General features: G+C 43.4%; 1 protein-coding gene across 1 annotated transcript in view; it reads right to left on the minus strand.

The window, feature by feature from the left end:
* Positions 1 to 1,951: 1,951 nt before the first annotated feature.
* The window catches only part of kdm4b (lysine (K)-specific demethylase 4B), a 268,277-nt gene continuing 244,046 nt past the window's right edge, over positions 1,952 to 26,182 (minus strand). Inside the window, exons 18-22 of the mRNA XM_078424193.1 lie at positions 22,772 to 22,957; positions 15,255 to 15,422; positions 13,262 to 13,381; positions 9,144 to 9,236; positions 1,952 to 6,492 (exon numbers count right to left, since the gene is read on the minus strand). Of these exons, the coding sequence (XP_078280319.1) occupies positions 6,304 to 6,492; positions 9,144 to 9,236; positions 13,262 to 13,381; positions 15,255 to 15,422; positions 22,772 to 22,957 (756 nt within the window). The 3' untranslated portion in view covers positions 1,952 to 6,303. The remainder of the gene's footprint in view (positions 6,493 to 9,143; positions 9,237 to 13,261; positions 13,382 to 15,254; positions 15,423 to 22,771; positions 22,958 to 26,182) is intronic.

Consider the following 26,182-nt stretch of genomic DNA (forward strand, 5'->3'; position numbering starts at 1 on the left):
TAATGCGGTCTCCCAGGTTCTGCACGCCGCTCTCTCTCATCTGGACAGCCAGAAGGGGGGCTATGTGAGGGTGCTGTTCATTGACTTTAGTTCAGCTTTCAATACCATAGTCCCCACCAGACTTGCTGAGAAGCTGCTGGAACCGGGGCTTAACACTCCTCTGTGTGCCTGGGTCCTGGACTTTCTCACCGCCAGGCCCCAAATGGTCAGGATGGAGGAACACACATCTAGCCCCCTCACCCTGAACACAGGACCCCCCCCAGGGTTGCGTCCTTAGCCCCCTACTGTACTCCCTGTACACACATGATTGTGTGGCCAGGTTCAGCTCAAACTCCATCATCAAGTGGTGGTGGGCCGGATCTCCGACAACGATGAGAAGGCCTACCGGGAGGAGGTGGCTGATCTGGCACTCTGGTGTCAGGACAATAGCCTCCTCTTGAATGACAAAAAAACTAAAGAGCTGATTGTGGACTTTAGAAGGGCTCAACATCCAAGGACGTACACGCCACTGGAAATAAATGGGTCTACTGTGAACAGGGTGAGCAGCTTTAAATACCTGGGAGTCCACATCAAAGAGGATCTGACATGGACAACACACATTGCCACACTGCAAAAGCAAAGCAGCGCCTTTACCACCTTAGACAGCTGAGGAAATTCAGAGTGTCTCTGAGGATCCTTCAATGCTTCTACTCTGGGGCTGCAGAGAGGATCCTGTCCGGCAACATCACAGTCTGGTTTGGGAACAGCAGGCATTGCCACTTTCATTTCACTGCACATCGTGTATGTGTATGTGACATATAAACTTGACTTGACTTGGTTATCTGGCCAGGCCTTTAGCATCGACTATCCCCCAATCGACATTCGGTGTACGGAGTATCTCGGCGAGCCACGTGCCAGGAGTATCCTGGCGAGTCGCACTCTGGGAGTATCCCAACGAGCCGGAGCCAAGCCCTCCAGCAGACCCGGCTCGACCGCCATGGACCGAGGACTCGCACACTGAGGACTGAGGACTCACCCGGTAAGCCCAGCTCGTTCACCGCGGACTCAGCCCCAAGCCACCAGCGTTGACGGGACCTGCGCTGCCCGAGGGCCGCCGCGAGCAAGGTCGATGGTCGAGAGCGCGGTGGACCATCAAGAGCGTAGATGGATGTCGAGAGCCTAGGTGGACATAAAAAGCGAGGAGGGGCGATGAGAGCTACCCGGCAGAAGGCGGACCGTCGAGAACGAAAGGGGGACCATGCGGGGGGGGGGGGGGGGGCAAAAAGGATGAGGGGGCCCGCCGAGAATGAAGGAGGGACCTGGCAGGACGGGCTGCTAAGAGCGATGGGGGGGCCTGCCGAGAACGATGGGGGAAACCAGTGGGGGTGGGGGCGCACCTGCTACCAGGTGTAGTGGCAGGCAGAAGATAGGACTGTTTGGTGAACTTTTGTAACATTGTCAGTGCCAGAGACATGGCAACATTTACTTACTGCCTAAGTGAGGCCTGCTATATGATTTTATCAAGGTATACAAAAACAAAGCATTTCACATGTGGTAATCATTGAAGAAACATATTCATGATTTACACTCTCATCAGTTCCCAGACTGGTTTGAGGCTCTGTTAATTTAATCAGTGCCTAAAGTCTGACCTCTTTCTAATTAACCATGATAATCTTACAGTCACAGCTTTGTTACTGTTTGTCTTATAAAGAAAATGCAGGGATCGACTGAGCATGTGCAGGATAGGTCAACTCAATAATTCATAGTAAAAAGCCACGTTACAGATCACGCCGAGATATTTAAACTGCAATGCCATTTCACTTTTATTTCATTACCAACCCAGGGCAAACCAATAGGAAAACGTAAGTACAAGACACTGAAATCCAACAAGTCCAATTCCATTAAATCATACAGTTACAAATTCAAAAATGTACAGTATTTGCAAAGTGAATGAAGCAAATCAGTCCCTCCCACCCTCCACTACAACGTACTTTGCAATCCACAGTTGTAATAAATCGACAGGTAATGCAAGCAACATTTCTTTCTAGTCAAATGCATGTTAATTGTACTATTGCAGAAAACATTAATGATTACATTCGTACAAATGTAATATGGAAAAAGGGATTTGAGAAAAGCAAGATGCTCTTATTATCACTGACTAATTGATACTATGCAACTTGTCTTTGACAGTTTCCCCAGGTACTGATGACAAAATACAAATCATTTGTGTTCTGCTTTCATTTTTAGGCATTTGGTACTCATGAGTTATACCTTCTGTGATGAAGCAAAGTTTGCTATCCTGCTCGAACATTCATCTCCAATAAGAACCTGAACACCTGGGAACACCAAGGAAGAAGGGTCTCGACCCGAAACGTCACCCATTCCTTCTCTCCAGAGATGCTGCCTGTCCCACTGAGTTACTCCAGCATTTATGTCTACCAGGGAATCTAACTCTTGCCCAGTGAGGGTGAAGTCTCAAAGATCCCAGTGAACCTGGGCGCCAATGACCTAATACCATATTACAAGCTGCTGCGAAGGTTACATATTCCCACAGCCCAATGCAAAACAATCCCACAACAGAAATATTCCACATGCTTGTTTTTTTTGGCAACATTTATGAGAAGATGCTGAAGCCATCCAATGAACTTGAGTTGGGAGTGTAATCCAATTATTAATTAATTTCTGCATTTTTAAAATTTGATAAATTTGATTTGGCTGGAGATGGACAAAATATCTAACTTTATCTCACACTTGTGCTTAGACTAAGATCAGCTCCTCAATGCAGTCCAGAAATGGAACTTGGCCCATATGGTTCAACTTCTTTCTGAGCCCATTCTAGACGAGACAAAGTATTACTACACTGGAGCATGTTGAAAAGGGAATATCTTCCAACAACAATATGCAGATTTGAAACTTGGTCATTTTGTCCAGCGTTATCTGGCAATATATCTTGTACAACTTTTCTTCTTTTTTTTATCAATCCATGCACTTCAATAAGTGGCTGAACTGGAAGCCAAGTTTAGATGAAAATAAATTTTTCAGCAAACCAATAAACAGGACCTTAGAGATACTTGCCTACAGTACCATCAATATTATAAAGATTGCTTTCTCATGTACCTTTACCTTAACACAAACTATATAAACACACAATTACAAAGGTTAATAAAATGTTGCATCTCTAATGTTCACCCTCAGGCATTTTACATACAACCACTCTTTCTTTCTCACAGTTGGCTGAACTTTTAATTATCTTCTTGAATTTCCATGTGGCTGCAAGACTGCTGGTGGTTCTACAGATTAGATGCCAGTGCTCTGTCTGGTGTAAACGGAATAGCCCAAAGCAGACTTAGATTCATTTAATGGTTTATTACAATAGAGCCTCATAGACCCTTATCACAGATTGCTCTAGAAATCCCCTTGGGGATTTGCAGATTAACTGAGAGTGTGGGAGGATCTGCAGGGACGGTATCAGGGGAAACTGTCTTAGACTCCTGTCCATTGTAGTCTTGAGAGGACTGCAGTATGGTTTCATCATGTTCAAGGGAAACAGTGCACATGCAATGATTAAACTAATTTAAAACATATCATGCTCCATTAAATCTTCCTCTCTGTAATGTGATTTTGGGCTCAAAGTTAACTAGGTAGCAAGGGGTACAACAGACACTCTATATTATCGGTCCTCTTTATGGCTTTCTCCTTTTTAAAAAAAAAGATATTTTATCCCCTTTCTTGATAGCATTGAACAGCAGCCAAAACCTCCGAAGTTTAGTACGAACTGAGAAGTGCTTATGTAGAAATGCGCACTAAACGTGTTATGTAACTGGTGATTTGCTGAATTTTGAACAGCACAAAGCTGTGCTGTGAGGCCAAGGTTAGTCTGGTTCTTGGTCACTTTTTACAAAGTAATAGTGTGATCATTTTCTTTTTAAGGGTGCTCTCATCTCATGAGATAACACTTAATGCAACTGTTAAAAAATTCAACCAAATTAAGCACCATACAAGGTACTGAGAGAGGCTGCTGAGCAGGAATAATACCCAACATATAAACCATTAAGAATAAGATTTGCAGCTGAATTTTGAATGGTATTTATTGTTTGAGTCTGTACAACTAGAGACAATGAGGATCCATTTAAGACACTCTAGCCACAAGGTAAAAATTAATGCTCATATGTAATTGAAAATTATTGTGATGAAGCTGTGCAAATTATTTGGTAGATGTTGCAGATGGATATTTCTTTTTAAAAATGACACAAAACTCACCAAATTTGGTTGAGTCGCATAAAGGGAAAAGGTTCGCAATTTAGACACTTGGAATTACAAAGCTCAGCCTTTACTAAACCATCTACTCGAGAAACTATTTATTTACAACTGCATTCTATACATGGCCACCATACTTCTAAACAAGACATCCTAGTTCTAATGCAAAGGCTGAAAACTTACTTTATTAATAGTTTTAAGTCTGACATTTTGTGAAAGAAATAATTTAAAATATTTAATAGTGACATGATGCATTTTGTACATGATCATCAAAATGGAGCTGCTGATGATAACCACCTTTTAATTCCACTTTTATTCTTGCTTCATCTCATCTCTCATCAGGTGTACGATACCAAAATTTCTTCCAATCACAGGAACTAACTCATTTCGATCATCTTGATCCGTCCCTTCTTTCTCTCACTCACACACACGTGTTCTAATTCCTTCCAACCATCAATTTCACCATTTATTATGCCACCCTACTATTGCAAGGTGAGCGACCATGCTATTATATGTTAAAAAAAGTTAATTATGTCCTTCTGTTTTCTTCTAACTGAGCCAAAAAAATCCATATTTACCATCTGATGGCACAGCTAAAGGGGTGAGGGGAAGGGGGAATGTTAACTCACACATAGGAACTGGTGCAGTACAACTTCAACCAGCTCCAAATTGCTCATAAGAGCCATTGGTTTGAATGTTCCAGTTATGGAACCATCATTCACAGCCAAATGAAACAACATATTGAGATGAAGCAATTAAAACAGGGCAATATCAAAATTCGTATAAGAATACCTCTGAATTTACTAGATAAATATATTGGTTTCTAATTAACAGAACATGAGGTTGGTAACTGACTCAACTGTTTCTAGGAAATGTGGCTCAACAGAAATCATTTTTTTTTTTTAAAGTGCCTCTTTTAATTATTGAGAACCAATTAAGGTTTTAGCTTTGAGCCTCTGACAGCTCAAATTGTAGTAAGGATAAACATTACAGACTACAAGACAACATTAACGACCTGGGGTGGGCAAAGAGAAGGTTGGATGCACAAGGCTTTCTTTATGGATGGTTACGTATTTGCTTTGTGGCAACCCATATGAATTCTAGTGCGTTTATCTTAGCTTCAGCTGTAATCACAAGTGAATCAGACCTTAAATAATTCAGATATTTAGTTTAAAAAATGGACAAAAAAAGTCAGAGCCTCAGCATTCCCTGCAAACCTGGAATCTGCCAGTGGAAATATGACTTGGATTTGTGTTGAGATCACTGGCTCAGCATTCCTTTCACATGTCACCCCCTTCACAACTGTCTCCTTTCACCCTAAATCAGAAGTCATTTTGCAAATATGCAAAAGCAGAAATCAAAATGGAAAAAAATTGAAAGGTGCTATAACTTTTGCAAATGGTAAAGCTAATCTTATTTACTCCATGCACAGACACGCAAAAGATGTGTTCAGTCTAAACCCCAGTAAACGATGTTAACAATAAATCCCTCTCTGTTCAAGGAACCAGAGGCACAAGACCTGTCAATCAGTTGCATCTACGTCTTAAAATGATTTTTCCCGACTGGAAACAAAAAAAGAAATAGAGACTGTTTATTGTGTTTCATTTAAAAATTCTTCTAAACCAAACAAAAAATACTGTACCTGAAAAGTGTTTGGACAAAATCAAAGGAGTAACATTGGCTTCCTTCATGTCAACACTACCACATCGGACAACAGTAGCAAATATTGCTTTGGTTCAAACATGCCAAGGAAATACACACAAAAGCTAGAAAAATGCTGCAATTTGTTCTCTCTTTTTGCTTAAACCCAAGATTTTCAAAATAAAAACCAGACCTCACACACAAGTTTTCTTTCTATTTACAAGAGATGTGATTGAAGGCAGATTCAGTAGTTCATTTCTGTTTTTGTTTAGCACCTTCGTAGAAGATGGCTCACAGTATTTACTGTTGAGTCTTTGCTACAACTTTTTTTGTTTAAATTGAATTCATTTGCTAAACACAAAGACGTTTTGCTCTCCACTGAAAACCTCAAAACAAAGGTAAAACTCTCAAACAATTTTTTTCTCTTTAATTAATATATCCCTGCTGGTAGGATGGATGAAACAGGTTTTCCATAAATGTTAGATATTCAGGATTCTGGGTGTAATCTTTCTGGCTGTAGTCATTGAGGAACTTGGAGTTGGTTGACTGAGTCTTCTTTTCATCTTTCTCCTCCTCTCCCGAGAAAACGTCCTCACGCTGGGAGTTTAGCAGTGACTGTAAATTCAACGAGATTGTGAGAGGATGAAGCGAATCCAATGTTTTACAGCAAAACTAAGACAGCACTTTGTGAATAGATGGCTTGAAGGGGCATCAAGTCCAAATGATTTCAGTTGAACAAACAACAAATTATAATTAATCCATAAAATGGGTTTCAAATATTTAGACTAAAGATAAGGTGATTATCAACAAACAATTGTAATGCTGTGCTTCATTTAGATGTTACCCATAGGGAAAATATTCAGGTGGAATAATGGATGAAAATCAAAGCAAATTTTGCTATTTAATATGTTGAGATTAAGTTCATACCTATATTCCAATACCTTGATTGAAATATATTTGCCTCCTGAAATAATGATTCAAGACACATTTAACCCCAGAACAAGGCATTTGGACCTTAGTCTGCTGATGCACATGCCCAGGTAATCCACACAGATCTGACATCCATTGCACACTTTTCTTACCAACCTCTCCAAATCTGAAAATGTACTCCACAACCAAACTCAAGATGAAAAAGTAAAGCTATATATTTCTGGTAAATTTTAGAGTATGAAGGAGAAATGGAACACAGTTGATTTTACACCCTCAGCAACACCACACAGCAGTGCTGGATGTTATTCCACATCTGTAGCCCTCTGAGGTTCAGAGTATGTTCAAAATTTTAAATTAACATTTGGCATCTAGTTGTCATTGGCACGGGCAGCATTTTTTCCCCATTTGTAATTGCCATTGAGAAAGTGGTGGTTAGCCATCTTGAAGTTCTGAAGATACTCTCAGTGATGTTGGGAGGGAATTCCATTTAGACCCAGATTGCAAATCTGATATATTTCCAAGTGAGGATAGTGCAAAACATGGAGAGAAATCTACAAGTGGTGGTGATCCACTGACATTGAACTGCTTGGTGTAGAGGTCACAGATTTGGGAGATGCAGTGGTGGAGGGAATGAATGTTTATAGTGGTTGATGGGGAGCAGACAGTGTGGATTGCTTGGTCCTGCATAGCGTCAAGCTTCCTGAATGTTGTTGGCACTGCACTCACCCTGGCAAGTGGAGTGTATTTTATCTGACTCCTTTGTAGATTGTAGAATGGCTTTAGGTGATAAAAGGCAAGTAACAGGCCATAGACTTAGTCTGTTCTTGTAGCCACAATATTTATATGCCTCAGCCAATGAGCTTCTGGTCAGTGGTGACTCCCAGAATATTGATTGTGTGGGATTCTGAAGAAGGATCCTTGCCTGCAATATTGTATGCCCATTTCCTCCACAGATACTGCTTGACCCACCAAGTTCCTCCAGCACTTTGTTTTTTGCTCAGGAAAAAAAAAAGACATTCTCTTGTCTGTTTTTCAATTATAGCCCAGATTAGAGGATCACAGGATTTCTCCTCACTTTACAATTATGTTATACATCCAAAGTATTTCACTGGCTGTAAAATGCTTGGGTCATGCTATTTCAACATCTTCTTTCTTAACTCAAGAGCACAAATGCAGGTTCCAGTGTTTTCATTCATGTCTTTTAATTAGTCAGAAACAAATCTGCGGACAGATGTTAAGTAGAAACAAGGAACTGCAGATGCTGGTTTATAAAAGACACAAAGTGCTGGAGTAACTCAGCAGGTCAGGCAGCAACTCTGGAGAAAAAGGATGGGTGACGTTTCAGGTCGGGACCCATCTTCAGACTGAAAGTAGGGGGTGGGGTGAAGACCTGGAGGCGAGGAGAGAACAGGACCAACCACTAAGTTACTCCAGCACGTTGTGAAATAAACCAGCATCAGAAGTTCTTTGTTTCTACATTTGGGCTGATGTATACTTATTTAAATGCAGGGAAGATAATGAGTAATGTGGATGAACTTCGAGCTTCGATCAGTGTATTTACTATGGTGGTGTGGACATTACAGAGACTTGGTTGCAAGAGGGACAGGACTGGAAGCTCAACTTTCCAGAGTTTCAATGTTTCAATGCGAGAGGGAAGAAACGGTGAAATTGTGCAACTAATCGGAGAGAATCCCACAGTGGCACTCAGTGAGGACATGGTGAAGGGTTCATCCACTAAGGTAATATGAGTAGAGTTCAAAGATAAGAAAGGTGCAATCATTCTAATGGGAATATATAGGCCTCCCAATAATCAGCAGGAAATAAAGGAACAGATATGCAGATCGATTATGGAAATATATCAAAGCAACAGGGTTGTTGTAATGGGTGACTTTAACTTTCCCAATATTGACTGGGACTTCCTTAGTCCAAAAGATTTAGATGGGGCAGAATTTGTCAGGTGTATCGAAGAGAGTTTCTTGACACAGTATGTGGATAGTCCAAATTCGAGGAGGAACCATGTTGGATTTTGTATTAGGAAATTAGCCTGGACAGGTGACTGGTGCTTCAGCAGAAGAACATTTGGGGAAAATGATTACAATCCCATCAGTTTTAAGATAGTTATGAATAAAGATAAGTCTTAACCTTGGGGAGAAAAGTTCCAAATTGAGGGGGGGGAAATTCCAACTTTATTAGGCAGGAGTACTTTGAACTTGACAATTGACTTCCACCATTCTTACCACTGTTAGCTTAAAAATTTGATGGAACAATACAGAGGTAAACAAATACATTACAAGCTGAAGACCAATATGATATGTCATTGGGGTTTTGGAACTCACTAGTTGTACTTTGACATGCTTTGGTAGCTCCTCATCCAGTGTGAAAATCTCTTCTCTCTTCAAGGTCAGCTGAGAGCCTCTCTCAAACTCCACCTAAGTCACAAGTAAAGAATTAGACATACAACCATTGACTGACATTATGTCTGTTAACTTAGTTTCACATCATTCTTTCTCACTGTGACCTCCTCTTGTTCTATAACTCTGCATGACCTCTGGCTTCTTCGTATCCTCATTTTCTTCTTGGCATTCCTGCAGCTGTGACTTAGTTGTAGAATCCACTCCCAAACCTCACTATCTCCACCAGTCTTCTTCAGGTGGGTATTGTAATCTTGGCCATCTACTTCAATAACTCTTGTGCATCACCATGATAAACTGTTGTTTAAACTGCACTGGTGTAGCATTTTTGGATACTTTACATTAAAGGTGCTACACAAATGCAAATGCTGTTGTTGCTGATTCAATTTTTGTCAGTAGATGGCAGCAGGTTACAAGGCAATTGTTTAGTTATATCTGAATACACTGAAGAAAATGTATGACAGAGAACAGAGCAATTGCAATTTTCTTATGGATAGGATTACGGCCATGTTTTAGCCAAATCCAACACATCATGCTGGCATATCTAGCTCCTTTTCAGCTTTCAGGCCAATTTTTCATCAATTAGGCAGAGTCTCATTTGACATGTGGGAACTGGATATTTATGATACCAGGCTTTTGTTTTCAACTCCTGATAGAGAAACTTCCTTTAAACTATATCAGCATTTCATAATTTTTCCATTTGAACTTTCCTGTTTGTGCCACATGATATTTGGGATAATTTATTTGGATTGTTTTCTTCGGAGAATAAATTAGAGTGAGTGTGCAACAGGTGTTGAAATCAATCCCACTGAACAATCACTATCTAATTTACTGACCAAATAGCCCTTGCTTTCCCTCTCTCTCCATCTCCTCCCCTTCCCAGTTCTCCCACCAGTCTTACTGTCTCCGACTACAATCTAGCTCTGTCCCGCCCACTTCCCCTGACATCATCTGAAGAAGGGACTTGATCCGAAACGTCACCCATTATCTCCCAAGATGCTGCCTGTCCCGCTGAGTTACTCCAGCATTTTGTGTCTAGCTTCGATTTAAACCAGCATCTGCAGTTCTTTCCTACACACTATCTAATTTATTCTCTCTCGGGACCATTAAACGCAACAACTGTGCCTCCATTAGTTACCCTTTTCTCTTAGAAGCCACAGGTCCTTTAAATCACTCTGAGGATCAAACACATTTGATCGTCCTCAATAAAGGTGATGTCCCACAGTTTAGATTTGTAATAATGCAACTTAAAAAAAAACATGGTACATAGAATTACAAATAAGACCATCACGATGGAAGGCCCCGCGATGTCACAGAGTCACGTGTGGCGGCGCCTAACGGCTGCGGCTCGCTGGCAGTCTGTTTGTCCTTTGTCCTTTTTTTGTTTGTGTGTTGGTGTTGGGGTGTTTTGTTCTTGGTTGTGTATGTGCGGGAGGGGGGGGGTGTATGTGTAAGGGGGGGTTGGGGAAATCTTTCTTTTTTTAGGTCTCTTCCTCGGGGCGAGGCTTGGCCGCGGGGCCTTCCATCGCCCGGTGCGGCTCGGTCACGGGACTGAACAGTGCCCGGTGCGGCTCGGCCATGGGACTGAACAGTGCCCGGTGCGGCTCGGCCATGGGACTGAACAGTGCCCGGTGCGGCGCGGCCGCGGGACTGAACAGTGCCTGGTGCGGCTCGACCGCGGGGCCTTCCATCGCCCGGTGCGGCTCAGCCGCGGGGCCTTCCATCGCCCGGTGCGGCTCGGCCGCGGGGCCTTCCATCGCCCGGTGCGGCGCGGCCACGGGACTGAACAGTGCCCGGTGTGGCTTGGCCGCGGGGCCTTCCATCGCCCGGTGCGGCGCGGCCACGGGACTGAACAGCGCCCGGCGCGGCTCAGCCGCGGGACTTTCCAGCGCGGCGGCGGGACTTTCCATCGCCCGGTGCGGCGCGGCCGCGTGGACTTTCCATCTCCTTGCGGGGGCTGTGCGGGTCGGTCGCCTCGGTAGGGGTCGAGTTGTCTGTATGTGGGAGGGGCATGGGGGAAGAGAGAGGGGAAGTTTTTGGCCTCCATCACAGTGAGGGGGTGTTTGGAGTCACTGTGATGGATGTTTGTGTTGGGGTTGTGTCTTGTGTTTTTTGTACTGCTGGCTAAGTAATCTCGTTTGGAACGAATGACAAATAAAGCTATTTTGGATTTTGGATTTTGGATCCACCTCCTTGAGCATATTCCACAGTTTAGATTTGTAATAATGCAACTTAAAAAAAACCATGGTACATAGAATTACAAATAAGACCATCCACCTCCTTGAGCATATTCTGCCATTCAGTTAGATCTTGGCTGATACGTTTTAATTCCATTGACCACTCTCACTGCCTACTGGTCCCAGAAGTGGATCTGCATTCATTAAAATCGCTCATCTCTTTTAAATCTCTACTCCAGCAGCAGCATTTCCTACTCTAACTATGCTTTTAATATTCCCGTTATCCTATATCTGTGCACTGTGGACGGCTTGATTGTAATAATGTAGAGTCTTTCCACTGACTGGATAGCACTCAACAAAAATGCTTTGGTGGGAGAAAATATTGGCGGGAGTTGTTTGCTGGCCACCCAGTAGTTGTTGTAGTGTAGGATGCAGTTTAAATAAGGATATTAGATATTTTGAAACGGGGTCATACAATAATCTTTGGGGACATTAATTTCCATACAGACTGTGGAAATCCAATTAGTACCAATAATGCAGCAGATGAATTCCTATAAAGTTCATAGGATGGATTTTTTGATCAGTATGTTGAATGATTGATGAGGGAACAATCATTATAAAATGTACTGTGCAATGAGGAAGAGTTAATAATCTTGTAAATAACTCCTTCAGAAACGTGTATAGGCAAGGCCAGAGAACTTGCAATAAGGGGGCACATGGAGTACAGAGGAACAATGTGAAGATATTCATTTTGGCAGGAAAAAAAGTTGCTGGGTATTTGTTAAATAGTGACAAATTGGTACTTGGTGTCTTTCAGAGAGACGTGGGCATCCTTCTATGGAACTCACTAAAAGTAAAGTTAACGGAACAGAGAAATGCTATATTGTTTTTTTTTTACAATAACATTTGAATAAGGATGTCTGAGTAAAATTATACAGAACTTGGAATACTCTACAATTTTGGATTCCTAGCTAAACTATATATATTTATCATAGGAGGACTGGAATGAGGATTCACCAGACTGGCTTCTGAGGGAGTGAGGCTTGCCATACCAAGCAGATTGAGAGGGTTAAGCTTCTCCCCTCTGGAGTTTAGAAGAATGATATGTGACCTCATTTAAACACTCAAAGAGAGCTTGGCAGGGTAGTTTCCAGGAGGATGCTTCCCTGGCTAAGGGTCATAGACAAAGAACTAAACTGAGGCGACATTTCATCATTCAGTGGATTGAGCATTTTTTGGGTTCAGTCATTAACTGCATTCAAGACAGAGATCCATAAGTTTCTGGATATTAAACCATTCAATGATTCAAATGATCTGCCATTTAACAAGATTTGGGCTAATTTTTAATGAGGTTGAAAATTTAGCCTAGATCTTTTAAATGGCAGGTGCATGGTGTCACTTGGTCTCCACCTGCTTGTAGATTTGATGTGTTTATGCTGCTATTTATTTATCTCCCCATTCTAAAGGCGTTGGATGCTGTAAAATTTATCTCTGAGTCATACACAGCTGGTAGACAAATGTACATAATGAAATTATTCTCGGGTGTATTGCATTTATTAAGGGTTGAAGATAAGAAAAGCTGGAGAAAAGAGAATATTTTTCACACAGAATGGAAGACCAGAACTAAGAAGCTGAACAGTTTCTGAAGCAGATTACCGAAAGTGACTGGACTCGAATTCTAGAAAGCTAAAGACGAAAGAGGAATTTAAATTGAATATGCCCATGCCCTACAATAGTCTCCTGGGTCCCCTACAATGAGTGTAAAATGTGCAGTGATGGAATATTTGAGCAAAATTTCAATGATGTACATTCATAACACGGTGCTGCATGAGTCATTCAGAAAGGAATACGTGAACTTAGACTTACCTGATAGTTGTATCTGACCTGGGAACCAACAAACTTTGCATTGTACACCCGGCTGTCTGTCCATCGCACCTGGATGACCTCCCCTTCAGTGGGTGAACCATGCTGTACACAGTCCCTGTTCTGTACAGAGAGCAAAGAAATGCATAATGTGGGACAGCATTCTCAAGGTTAGGCTACTTCTCTGAAATTTTAAATTAAATGACGAATGACGACAATTGGACTAGCTTAAAACTGTGATAAAACTTCCCCCCTTAATTAAACGTAAGCTCCTCTTAATCGGATTAAACGAGATTATAATCAATGACCACTTCAAGCAATCTGACAGATACGAGTCATGCAGTTGAAAGGCAAGATTGGTATTATTGTCACATTTTGGTTTTGTTTAGAGATACAGAGTGGAAACAGGACCTTCAGCCCACTGAGTCATGCGCCGACCAACGATCACCACGCACTAACACTATCCTACACACAATTTATAATTATACCAAACCAATTAGCCTACAAACCTGTACGTCTTTGGAATGTGGGAGGAAACCGGAGAACTCGAGGAAAACCCACACAAGTCACGGGGAGAACGTACAGACAAGCCTCAGTAGTCAGGGTCGAATCTGGGTCTCTGGCACTGTAAGGCAGCAACTCTACCGCTGCGCCACCGTGCCGCTGGTCTCCCAAGGTCCGGACTAAGCTAAGTACCCTAGCTTAGAGAGTGTTATTAGATAGTTTCTTTGAAGAGCCAACTAGGGAGCTGACCTGGTGTTGAGCTCACATGTACTGAGAAAAAGTGAAAAATGTTATTCTGCATGCTGTGCAGGTTTTTTTTTAAATGGGGGGGGGGTCTGTACTTGCAATGTGCAAATCACTGTTCTCAATATCTTCTCGATACAAGGATTATCAGGAGAATTTTTCATGATCTGTAATACAGGATGTTGGAAGCCAAATCAATAACAGCTTCCAAAAATGATGATAAATAATTTCAAAAGAGAATATTTGTAGCATCATAGTGACAAAGCAGGAGAACGGGGAAAATCAGAGCTGATTCGTGCTTAAGGGACTGAATGCTCTCCTGCTGTGTCGTATGCCTCTGTGATGCCAGGTGAAATAATTCTAAGGTGCATGATATTAAGTATGTAGGAAGGAACTGCAGATGCTGGCTTACACCAAAGATAGACACAAAAAACGGGAGTAACCCAACGGGACAAGCAGCATCTCTGGATAGAAGGAATGGGTGATGTTTCGGGTCGAGACCCTTCTTCAGATTCTTAAGGTTGCAGCTCTTAATGATGGCCGTAACATGATAGAGATAGAGATAATCTAAGTTTAAGAAGCCAGGATATGAAACCATTTTGGGTAGAGCCAAGAAATAATAAAAGCGAAGGAATAATTTGTGGTAGATATATGTGGAACCCCTTAAGAGGAAACAAAGTATAAAGAATGAAATAATGAGAGCTTGTCAGAAAGGTATTTTAAACTACATATAAACTGGGGGGAAAAAAAGCAGATGGAGAGAAGTAGCCTAGCCTAGAGAGTATTATTGGAGAGCTTATTTGAAGAGCACACTGTGGACCCAACTAGAGAGCTGACCTGATGTTGTGAAATTAATGACCACTCGAGTGGTGCGTCAACGCAGCAGCATTATCGTTCAGTTTGAAGGAGAGAATGGGTCCAACAATAGTATTTTAAATTTAAATATCGGCAACCATCAGGGCATGAAAGCAGAGCGAGCTAAACGGAACTGGTTAATTGGATTAAAAGGTCAGTCAATCAAGAAGGTAGAAGGGCAGTTGTTTAATGGGAAGGGGATGCAGGCAAGGTAGGGGGTGCATGTAAAGAGGGAAGGATAAACCAGATGTCACCATACTCTGCACATTCTTCAGGATAACTGTCCATGCACCCCCTACGAGAAAACCCTACTGGCTATAAAATCGCCGTTCAGATATACTGAAAGTTTACACAAACAAATGAGTGAAAAGTTGTAAAGACATCAGCTACTTACAACAATATTTTCGGGATATACGTTGTCACTGTAGGATCCATCTTCAAAGTTGATTTCGTAGAAGGTCTGTGCTGCAGTTCCAATCACCTTACACTTGCAGTAACGGCCACTGCTATTTTTTGCAATGACCGTCTGACCTAATGACACAGGTGGAAGATCCCGGTTTTGCTACAGTTTATGGGTGTGGGAAAAATGAAAGGGAAGAAAAGGAAGGCAACTGAATTAAATTAAACATACATATTAGATTTTTCTCACTTTTAACTGATAATGGAAAGCATGATTATTCCATGACTGTAAAGAATTTATTTCTCATAAAAGCATTTCAAAAACTACTATGAATTGATTTCTTCCCTTGATACTCTCCTTCCAAAGCCTATTCTCTCTCCCCCCTCTAAGGTCACTCTGTACACTTGCATCCAAAGCCTCCAGTCCCACTATCTAATAATTATTTCATGGGCAATTGCCATATCCCGACAGGCCACGCGGCCAGAAGGCTTCCCGACGGGCCGCGGATGTGGACTAGGAACACGGCCGGAGGCATTAATCGAGGCGCCGCAGTCTCGGTACCTCCTGGATTGCCGCGTGGAAGCCTGGCTTGGGGCCCGGCTGGGGCCTCGTCAGTCGGACAGAGGAGCTGGGCCTCGTGGATCAGAGTCCGGGTCGGCGGAGCGGCTGACGGAGCCCGCGGCTGTGGCCTGGGTTGACACCACGGAGGCATGAAGTGGGGCGTCGACAGCGGTGAGACCTCGGCAGTGGTGAAGCCTCGCGACGATGGGACCTTGGCGGTGGTGAAGCTTCGCGGGTCAACGGTCGATGAGAGCATGGGGGGGCTGCCGTGAGGGGGGGGCGGGGAAGAACAATGGAGGACCCGGCGTGGGGAGGAACCGCTGTGGGAGGGGGGGTGGGGAGAACAAAAGGAACCTGCGTGCTTTGTAACTTTGTCAGCACCGTAGGTGGCCGCTATTTGTATACATTGGATATACAAGCAAAGAATTTCACTGTGCCTAGTCACATGTGACAATAAAGTATTCCATTCCATTCCAATCGATTCCATTCTTGTATCCATGTGGTTCAAAGGTACAAAGCACAGTGCCTCAGCAGTCACCGAGATTTAAGTTTAGATTCACGAGGGTAAGCAAGCATTCTGATTTATAACCCAGTGCGACAATTAACCTCTGTAAAACTCCAGACCTACAACAATACCATACAATACAATATATCTTTATTGTCATTGTACAGGGGTACAACGGGATTGGGAATGCACCTCCCATACGATGCAATAAATTAATTAGCTAGTCAGTATTAATTTAAACAACTCAATGAAACAAATTAGAACAGTTTTAAAACAGAATAAAGTGCAAGTAGATCTGTGCCGGTTCACTCAGCAGGACCGGTTCATAGCAGCTATGACCCTGGGGATAAAGCTGTTCCTGAGTCTGGAGGTGTGGACGTAGAAGGCCTTGTATCGTCTGCCAGATGGTAGAAGTTCGAACAGACTGTTGCAGGGGTGTGAAGAGTCTTTGTGGATGCCCACCAGATGAGGGCTATGTCAATAGTATTGATGGCCTGTGCCTTGGGAACCACAGTGACCACTATGAACACTTTGATGATCCCAGCTGCTTTCCTCTGCTACTGCAATGGTTTCTTTACAAGCATACAAATTAGATAAGCTATGGCTTATACAAATCGTAAACAATTTTTTGGTCACATAAATGAAATATTTCTAGTTGCTTGAACAATCATTCATACACTGATGAGCCAAAACATTATGGCCACCTGCCTAATATGCTGTTCATCCTCTGTGTGCCGCCAAAACTGCGCTGACCCACCGAGGCATGGACTCTACAAGACCCCTGAAGGTGTCCTGTGGTATCTGGCACCAAAACATTAGCAGCAGATCCTTCAAGTCCTGTAAGCTGCGAGGTGGAGCCGCCGTGGATCGGACTTGTCGATCCAGCACATCCCACAGATGCTCAATCAGATTGAGATCTGCAGAATTTGGAGGTCAGGGCAACACCATGAACACTTCATCATGTTCCTCAAACCATTCCCGAACAATGTTTGCAGTGTGGCAGGGCACATTATCCTGCTGAAAGTGACCACTGCCATCAATGAATACCATTGCCATGAAGGGGTGTACCTGGTCTGCAACGATGTTTAGGTAGGTGACACGTGTCAAATTGACGATCACATGATTGGCCGGACCCAGGGTTTCCCAGCAGAACATTGCCCAGATCATCACACTCCCTCCACCAGCTTGTCGTCTTCCCACAGTGCATCCTGGTGCCATCACTTCCCCAAGTAAACGGCGCACACGTTCACCGCCATCCACGTGATCTAAAAGAAAACGGGACTCATCGGACCAGGCGACTTTCTTCCACTGCTCCAAGGTCCAGTTCTGATGCTCGCGTGCCCAATGTAGGCACTTTCCATCGCTGAGCCTTGGGCGGCCAACACCCTGTCGCCGGTTTGTCCCTCCTCGGACCACTGTTGGTAGGTACTCACCACTGTTGACCGGGAGCACCCCACGAGCTTTGCCGTTTCAGAGATGCTCTGACCCAGTCGTCTGGCCATAACAATTTGGCCCTTGTCAAAGGCACTCAGGTCTTTACTCCTGCCCATTTCTCCTGCATCCAACACATCAACTTCAAGAACTGACTGTTCACTTGCTGCCTAATATATCCCACCCCTTGACAGGTGCCATTGTAACAAGATAATCAATGTTATTCACTTCACCTGTCAGTGGTCATAATGTTTTGGCTAATTGGTGTATGTTCGTGAGGCAAGAAGTGTTTGAAATTACCAGTGTACTGCCATTAACAGTACAGACTTACACTGGTGTTTGTACTTGAATTTTCACAAAATATGACAATAATAAATACGTATCTTAAACTACTAGAACACACCTGAAAATGTATACTGTAGTGGCCTGGCGGAGGCCAGAGAAAGGCAAGACGCCAGGCAGTGTTTTGTGAGATTCTTTATTAGGCTGTGAGCTCCTGCCCACAGCGTAGTTCTCCTAGGGAATAGCTACGCCTTCCCTTGGTCTGGCTTTTAACCCCTCTCTCTGTCCGTCACGTAACGAGGGGGCTGACCCAAGGAGTGGCCCGATCCGCCACAGGACCCCCCCCAAGAACCGGAGGTACAAAACGGACAGGAGGGCGCACGAGGCGACCAGCCCGGGTGCGCACCATGACCGGCGCAGGGACCGGCGGCTGACCGACAGGTGGAGGGGTCGAAACAGAGACCGTAGGGGGTAGCTTGGACGGGGGGCGACCGCGCGGACGGGGCTGCGCAACCAGCACCGGCCGATCAATGTCCACGTGTGCCGGCTTCAGCCGTGCGACCGAAACAGTCTCTCTGCGGCCCCCCATGTCCAGAACGAATGTGGCCGAGCCGTGTTGCAGGACCCGGAAGGGGCCCTCGTACGGCCGCTGGAGAAGTGATCGGTGTGCGTCCCTGCGCAGGAATACAAACTGGCAGTCCTCCAGAGCGGCAGGGACGTGTGGCTGGAATGTCCCATGACGTGACGTGGGCACAGGTGCCAGCCTGCCCACCGTCTGCCGAAGACGTTGCAGGGCGTCAGACGGCTGCTCCACTCGACCCTGGGCTGGTGGGATGAACTCCCCGGGAACCGTCAAGGGGGCCCCGTACACCAACTCGGCGGAGGAGGAGGCCAAGTCCTCCTTGGGTGCGGTGCGGATCCCCAGCAACACCCACGGCAGGGCGTCCACCCAGTCTGGGCCCGTGAGCCGAGCCTTCAGGGCAGCTTTCAGCTGGCGGTGAAAGCGTTCCACCAACCCGTTCGACTGTGGATGGTACGCCGTAGTGTGGTGTAGGCTGACACCCAAGAGTCTTGCCATGGCCGACCACAGTTCCGAAGTGAACTGTGGCCCCCGGTCGGATGTAATGTCCAGTGGCACCCCGAACCGGGCGATCCAGTGCGCCGCCAAGGCCCGCGCGCAGGTGGCCGTCGAGGTGTCTGCCAGCGGAATGGCCTCCGGCCACCGCGTGAAGCGATCTACCACCGTGAAGAGGTGGGTCATGCCCCGGGACGGCGGCAGGGGCCCCACGATGTCCACATGAATGTGGTCGAAGCGCTGCCGAGGGACACGAAACTCTTGCAGAGGCGCACGCACGTGTCGCTGGATTTTTGAAGTTTGGCACGGGATGCAGGTGCGTGCCCAGTGTGCGACCTGCTTACGCAGCCCGTGCCACATGAAACGGGAGGATACAAGGGCCACCGTCGCCCGAATGGAGGGGTGAGACAGCCCGTGGAGCACCTCGAATACCCTGCGACGCCAGACGACAGGGACGATGGGCCGAGGCAGGCCAGTGGAGGTGTCGCATAACAGTGTTGTACCCCCGGGGCCACAGACAATGTCCTCCAGCTGCAGGCCGGACACGGCTGTACGATAGGCGGCCATCTCCTCGTCCCCCAGCTGTGCGGCTGCTAGGGCGGAATAGTCGATCCCCCCGGCCATTTGTAGGACGGCGTGGATCGCGGGTCTAGACAGGGCGTCGGCCACCCTGTTGTTTTTTCCTTCCACGAACCGAATTGAGGTGGTGTATTCCGACACATAAGCCAATTGTCTCTGTTGCCGCGCAGACCACGGATCGGAAACCTTTGCGAACGCAAAGGTGAGAGGCTTATGGTCGGTGAACGCGGTGAAGGGTCTCCCCTCTAGGAAGTACCGAAAGTGGCGTACCGCGAGGTAGAGGGCGAGGAGCTCCCGGTCGAACGCGCTGTAATGCCGTTGGGCTCCGCTGAGGTGCCTGCTAAAGAAGGCGAGTGGCCGCCAACACCCGTCGATGTGCTGCTCTAGCACCGCACCAACCGCCACCTCAGAAGCGTCCACGGTCAGGGCGGTTGGGGCATCCTCCTTAGGATGGACGAGCATCGTGGCCCTGGCTAGGGCCTCCTTAGCCTGCTCAAAGGCCGCTCCTGCTTCGTCGTCCCACTCGAGCTCCTTGCGGCGACCAGCCATGAGGTGGAAGAGTGGGCGCATAGTTCGGGCCACCGAAGGCTGCGTGTTCGAATCACGTCGGGGTCACCAATGTAGTGGCCTGGCGGAGGCCAGAGAAAGGCAAGACGCCAGGCAGTGTTTTGTGAGATTCTTTATTAGGCTGTGAGCTCCTGCCCACAGCGTAGTTCTCCTAGGGAATAGCTACGCCTTCCCTTGGTCTGGCTTTTAACCCCTCTCCCTGTCCGTCACGTAACGAGGGGGCTGACCCAAGGAGTGGCCCGATCCGCCACAATACCATCCTTCCCTATAACATGCTCTTCTCTCCGAGCTGAACACCATTGTTCATTCTTTACAACAACAAAATTGCCTCATCTTCCAGCCAATAAAATCCACTTTGTAATGTTTCCTGTACTTAAATTTATTTTATATTGTAACCATCATTGTTTATAATTTCCCTTCAAATTAATCATGATTTTTGAATGTTGCACTTCCAGATATCAATATTTTAAGTTTGCTGCCTGCATCTCCTCCCAAAACAAATGGTGATAGTTCTATATATCAATATGGAATATCAATTTAAAAAATGGGATTTTGTGGCTGTAAACCACAGGGTGTCTTAGCTCATTAAATGTCTATGTACATAGATTTAAATGGTCAGGTACAATCAACAACCTATAGCCTAAAACAATCAGCACTTGCAACTGGAAACAAGCTTACATCTGGAACATGCTATACAAAGCTGTGGTTAGACCACACAATGATATCCATGTAATTTTTGAGACTACACCTTACAAAGTATGTATGGGGAGGGTGCAGCAAAGATTTATCAGAACAATATGTGCATTTCAGGGGTAAAATGAAGTAATATTAGACAACTTATATATTCCCCGAAAATTTGAAGATTAAGGGATTATTTGATCATCTTTTAAAAGATTTGAAGGAAAACTGGCTAGATAGTTGCAAATGAACTACTTTCAAAGATTAGGGAATCCTGGGGATCAAGAAAGTTTCAAAACTTGTAGCATGCTTTCAAGTTATAAAATATTTTTATACTGAAACAGTAATATAATTTTGGAACACCATAAAGAGCAATGATGCCAGATCAGTTGCATTTTGGAGTTTTATTTACTGAACGACAAAAGGAGTTAAGCCAGAGATTAGCCATTACCTCATTGAATAGCAGAACAAACTAGAGGGGCTAAATGGTCTTGTGTTTCTTAGTTTCGAACCATCACATTAACTCAAAAACCACAAAGTTCTGGGGCCAAGAAATCCTATACAAAAACAGGTTATAAGCAAAACAAATCCAATTTTTTAAATTGATGAACAGTATGTACATCATGCTGAATATTTCTGTACTTCTTGAAAGAGATAAGAAAACTAGCAACTTTCATGTCTTGATTTCAGCTGGAATAAACCTATAATTTTCATCCTGTGATATCACTTATCCCTCATTATAAATTCCCAAACGTTTCATTCTGTCAATTCACCTGCATAGCTGCTTGATATGATAATTTATGCATTCTTATTTCACTGAAATCCACTGCTTCTTTCAAAACAACCGTCTTAATCACAAGTGACTAAAATGAACGTGCTCCCTACATTTGTGATGGACTTAAAAGTACGTTAAGCTAAAGTAACCAAATGTGCTACAAAACATCTCCTATGGAGTTAAATTATTAAATTTACCTCAGCCTACTTCATGGTTTCAGAATTCAAAATCACAAGGTGCTTTTTTGAAACAAATTAAATAATGATCTAATGAGAGGACTGGACATCATTAGGCTGATTACGGCAGGTGTGATCAGTCGATTAAATACCACACCAGACTAATTTTAAGGAAAAACAAATTACAATAATCTACTCGTACACCTTCAACACAAGATTATAAATATAGAAAATGCTGAAAATACTCAGCAAGTTCGGTCCCACCTCTGGAAAGGGAAACAAAATTAATGTCTCACTGTCAGAAATGGGAAAGATAATATAAGTTGGTTTTCAGCGGAAGAGGTAAAGGAAGGAAAGGTAGAACAAAGGGACTATCTCTGATAGGTTGAGACCAGATGAGTCAATGTAGCGACCACACTCATTCATTAGGTCACACCATATCATTGTCCCTAGTGGGTGTAGGATAGTGTTAATGTACGGGGATCACTGGGCGGCACGGACTTGGAGGGCCGAAAAGGCCTGTTTCCGGCTGTAGATATATGATATGATATGATATGATCACATTCATTCATCCCATCTCAATCTTCACTGCAATTAAAAACTCAACTTGGTTTCTTTCTTTCCCACTACTGACGAAGTCTCAAGGATCTGAAAAAATAATTGTATTTCTCTTTCCACCCATGCTGCCTCACCCGCTGTGTTTTTCCAAAAAAATCTGTTTTATTTCAGATTTCCTGTATTTGCAGTTATTTCTCGATTTTCAATAATATCTATTAATTGTACAATTTTAAGCAAATTTGGCACAAACCCCAGTAAACAACAGGTTAACACTGATGTAATCAGTTATCATCAATTACCAACCTAACTAACACGTGCACTTACATTCTGGCTGGTTGCTTTGTGCTGAGAGCAGATGATGGATACAACATAGGGCCAGTCATCTGGTTCTATTACAACCCCTGCAGCATGTGCACACGTCACATGAAATGATGTGGAACAATGCTCGTACGAACACTGGATACAGGATCCCGGGCTGCTCCTTGCTTTTTTTCTGCAGTACACACATTTCTGAAGAAACAAAAAAGTGGAATATATGAAAAAATATTTTCTGACATTATTGTAACTAGTTTGTGTGCACTTGGATGTTTTAAAAATGAGATGAAGCAGAATGTGACGATGGGGTAACTGTAAACCTGAAGTGAATTCAAACAGCAGAGAAAGTTCCAAGTCAGGCTCTTAAAAGATCTTAATAATCTTGGTTACCCTCTCAATGTTTTTGCAGTAAATCCAAATGATACTTATTCAAACAACCATCTGCCAATGGTCATGAATGTACATCAATCTCAAAATCAGTACTCAGAATGAAGAAATGCCATCATTATTTTGTTTCTTAAATGGCTGCTTTTGAAATCTGACTTTAATTACAATCAATAAACCCATTCTAACAGCGGCTCTTCACATACATTTCCAAGCCAAGCTGCCATTACCATCTTCCTCTTCAATCATCAAAGGTCATGCTCAACCGATGAATATCTCAGGCTTTCCAACTGAGAAATAATTTTCAAAGGAGGCTTTAACTAAACAGATAAAACACTCATTGGTTCATAAAATTTGCTTTTCTCTAATATTGATTTAAGCTTCTTGAAACTTCTACTGATGGAAGACAGAGCATTGTGGCGGATGGACAATATTCAGGCTGGACGTCTGTGACCTGTGGAGTTCTGGAGGGATCTGGAATGCCGGAGGTTGTAGGGAGACCTGATAGAATTACATAAAATTCTAAGAGGCATAGATGGGGTAAGCAGTCAGAATCTTTTCTTCAGGATGGAAAAAATCAAATACTAGCGTGCCTGGAATATGCTGTCGAGGGTGATGGTTGAGGCAGGTACAATAGTGGCATTTAAGACATTTTTGGATAGGCTTATGGATATGCAGGGAAAGGAGGGATATGGATTATGTACAGCATAGATAAGAGTTGGTCTTGGCATCATGTTCTGCACAAATATTGTTGGCCGAAGGGCCCATTCTCGTGTCTACTGTGCTATGTTTCATGAAACAGGTTTCTGAATGCAAGGGAATGTCAACCGTTTGAAACTTATTTCTGAAAACTCTGTCACTGGTTCTCCAATCTACACTGTCGTTTCTGTGCATTATAGTGTTTGTGGCACCATCAAAGTTATACGTAAAACTGTGAATTTGTCTGCTCTCTCTGATTCACCAAAGTTTTGATGACACCAATGCAAAGAACAGCAAGGGGTGTTTACCCTGATTTCTGTACTGTTTAATTTTTTTTCAATTAAACATCACACAAACAGGTTATTCCAACATTATCACAGAGCTATAGGTGAACCTTCGGTATACAAATTAACTGCTGTATTTCTTACTTTACAATAGTGCCTACAATTAATATCTGATTCTTTGGAATGAGATGGAACTGTAAAAAGAAACCATATAAAGATGAGTGTAGAAGAAAAATTAAAATCTCCAGATACTTAATTAAGGTTGGAATTAAATAAGGTAATGGAAGGGTGTGCAGATGTGACAATTGGCATCTCTTGTTGACCAGCTGCAGAGAAGATCATGAGAATCTTGCAAAACAAGTTACAGACACGTTATCTCCTAGAATTGACCTTGCGCCTATGTTTATTGTCTGGGAGCGTAGCCTTTCTCAGGCCATTCTATGGGAATCCGTAGCATTGGTGAATAAAACACAACAGCAATAGTTGGGTAGACCACCTGCGCCCCCTGTCGCTAGTAGCGCAGAAACGTTGCAGACAAGGGGGCTTATGATTAGCTCGGGGAGGGGCAGTACTCTGATAAGGGGTGGAGTGGAGTGTAAGGGTGTCCTTCTATTATGTTTGACTTGTTTTAACCATCTGTTGTTGAATAAGATTAACATAAACAAAAAGTATATTATGACTAATGAAATAATTAATAACCATGTAGTAGATAGCAATAACAGGAAAACAGATAGCCAAGGACGAAGTATATTTTCATATAATTGTATCTAACTGGAAAAAAAGTTGTTTACTGCACAGTATAACTATCGGCTAATTCTCCTGCAAAGACAGAGAACTGGTAAGCAGTTAACTGCTGCCATCTCTCCATATCATGCAAGAAAGCCTCTTGCAGCGAAACTCAGTCTCCATTTTTCCTTTAAGTCAATTTCCTCGACAATGAGTTTACTTCTCTTGTTTCCACTTAATTTATCTGCAGACTATGGGTTTCGCAGCATTTGCTCTCTCTCAATCACGCACCAGGATGAAAGAAGCATTCGAAGCAAGTTCAGATTTCAAGGCTGTGGCCATCCTGCATCCAGTCATTTATGGGATTACAATTAGTAAAATAAATGTAAGTTCCACAAGGGAAACATATTAAGAATTGCTATTAGTCTCACTTTCATCTATTCAATACAATGGTGTGAATAGCTTTTACTAAAGCTTGTGTGGATGCTATCACTTCAACATCGTGAAATTGTGAAAATAGAAAAATGAAAAGAAAAAGCACGATTATTTCACTTTCTATCCAGTTTCAATGGACATTGTCTGACATTTCTGCCAGTGGGGAGGCATCCCCATTTGCACCAGATCTCTTGCAATTCTCGTGTTAAAAAGGAGAATAAACCCAACTCTCCAGTCTATCCACATAATTCAAGTTCCTCATCTGGAATCATTGCTGAATCTCAAGATCCCATAAATGCTTTTCAAATTAGTTTAAAATCTGTTCTTCAATGAACTTTGCACACATTCTCTCAGCTCTGTTCTACACCCATTTGAGATCTGTTCCCTAATTATTATTGCATATATTTCGTTTTTTCTCGCATTACCTGTACTTTTTACTTTTCAATATCTGCCTGTGCCACATTCCACTTTGTAACAAACGTGTTGCTATTGTCCTCTCCTCTCCCCATCTTTTTTTGTTTACCCACAATTTCCAAATCTAATAGGAAGTCACCAATCAGAAATATTACCAAATAAACCGCAGTTCTCTCCACAGATGTACTTTTCACATTTTCTGTTTTTATTTCAGATGATTTAATAACTAATATTTAATATTTCATTCACTGAGTAGCTATTCCAGCAGTGCATATTTTTTTAATCAGTATTACATTAAAGAGCCAACCTTCACTAAATCCTGAAAGTATTGGAAATACTCAGCAGGTCAGATAGCATCTGTGAAGAGAGAGGCAGTGTGAACGTTTCAGTTCAATCAACCTTCAGCAGGTATATAAAAGGGTCAGTGATCTGAAATATTAATTTACCTTAGAGATACAGCGTGGAAACAGTCCCTTCA

Source organism: Rhinoraja longicauda, chromosome 28 (assembly GCF_053455715.1).
Source record: "Rhinoraja longicauda isolate Sanriku21f chromosome 28, sRhiLon1.1, whole genome shotgun sequence".
NCBI classification, from domain to species: domain Eukaryota; kingdom Metazoa; phylum Chordata; class Chondrichthyes; order Rajiformes; family Arhynchobatidae; genus Rhinoraja; species Rhinoraja longicauda.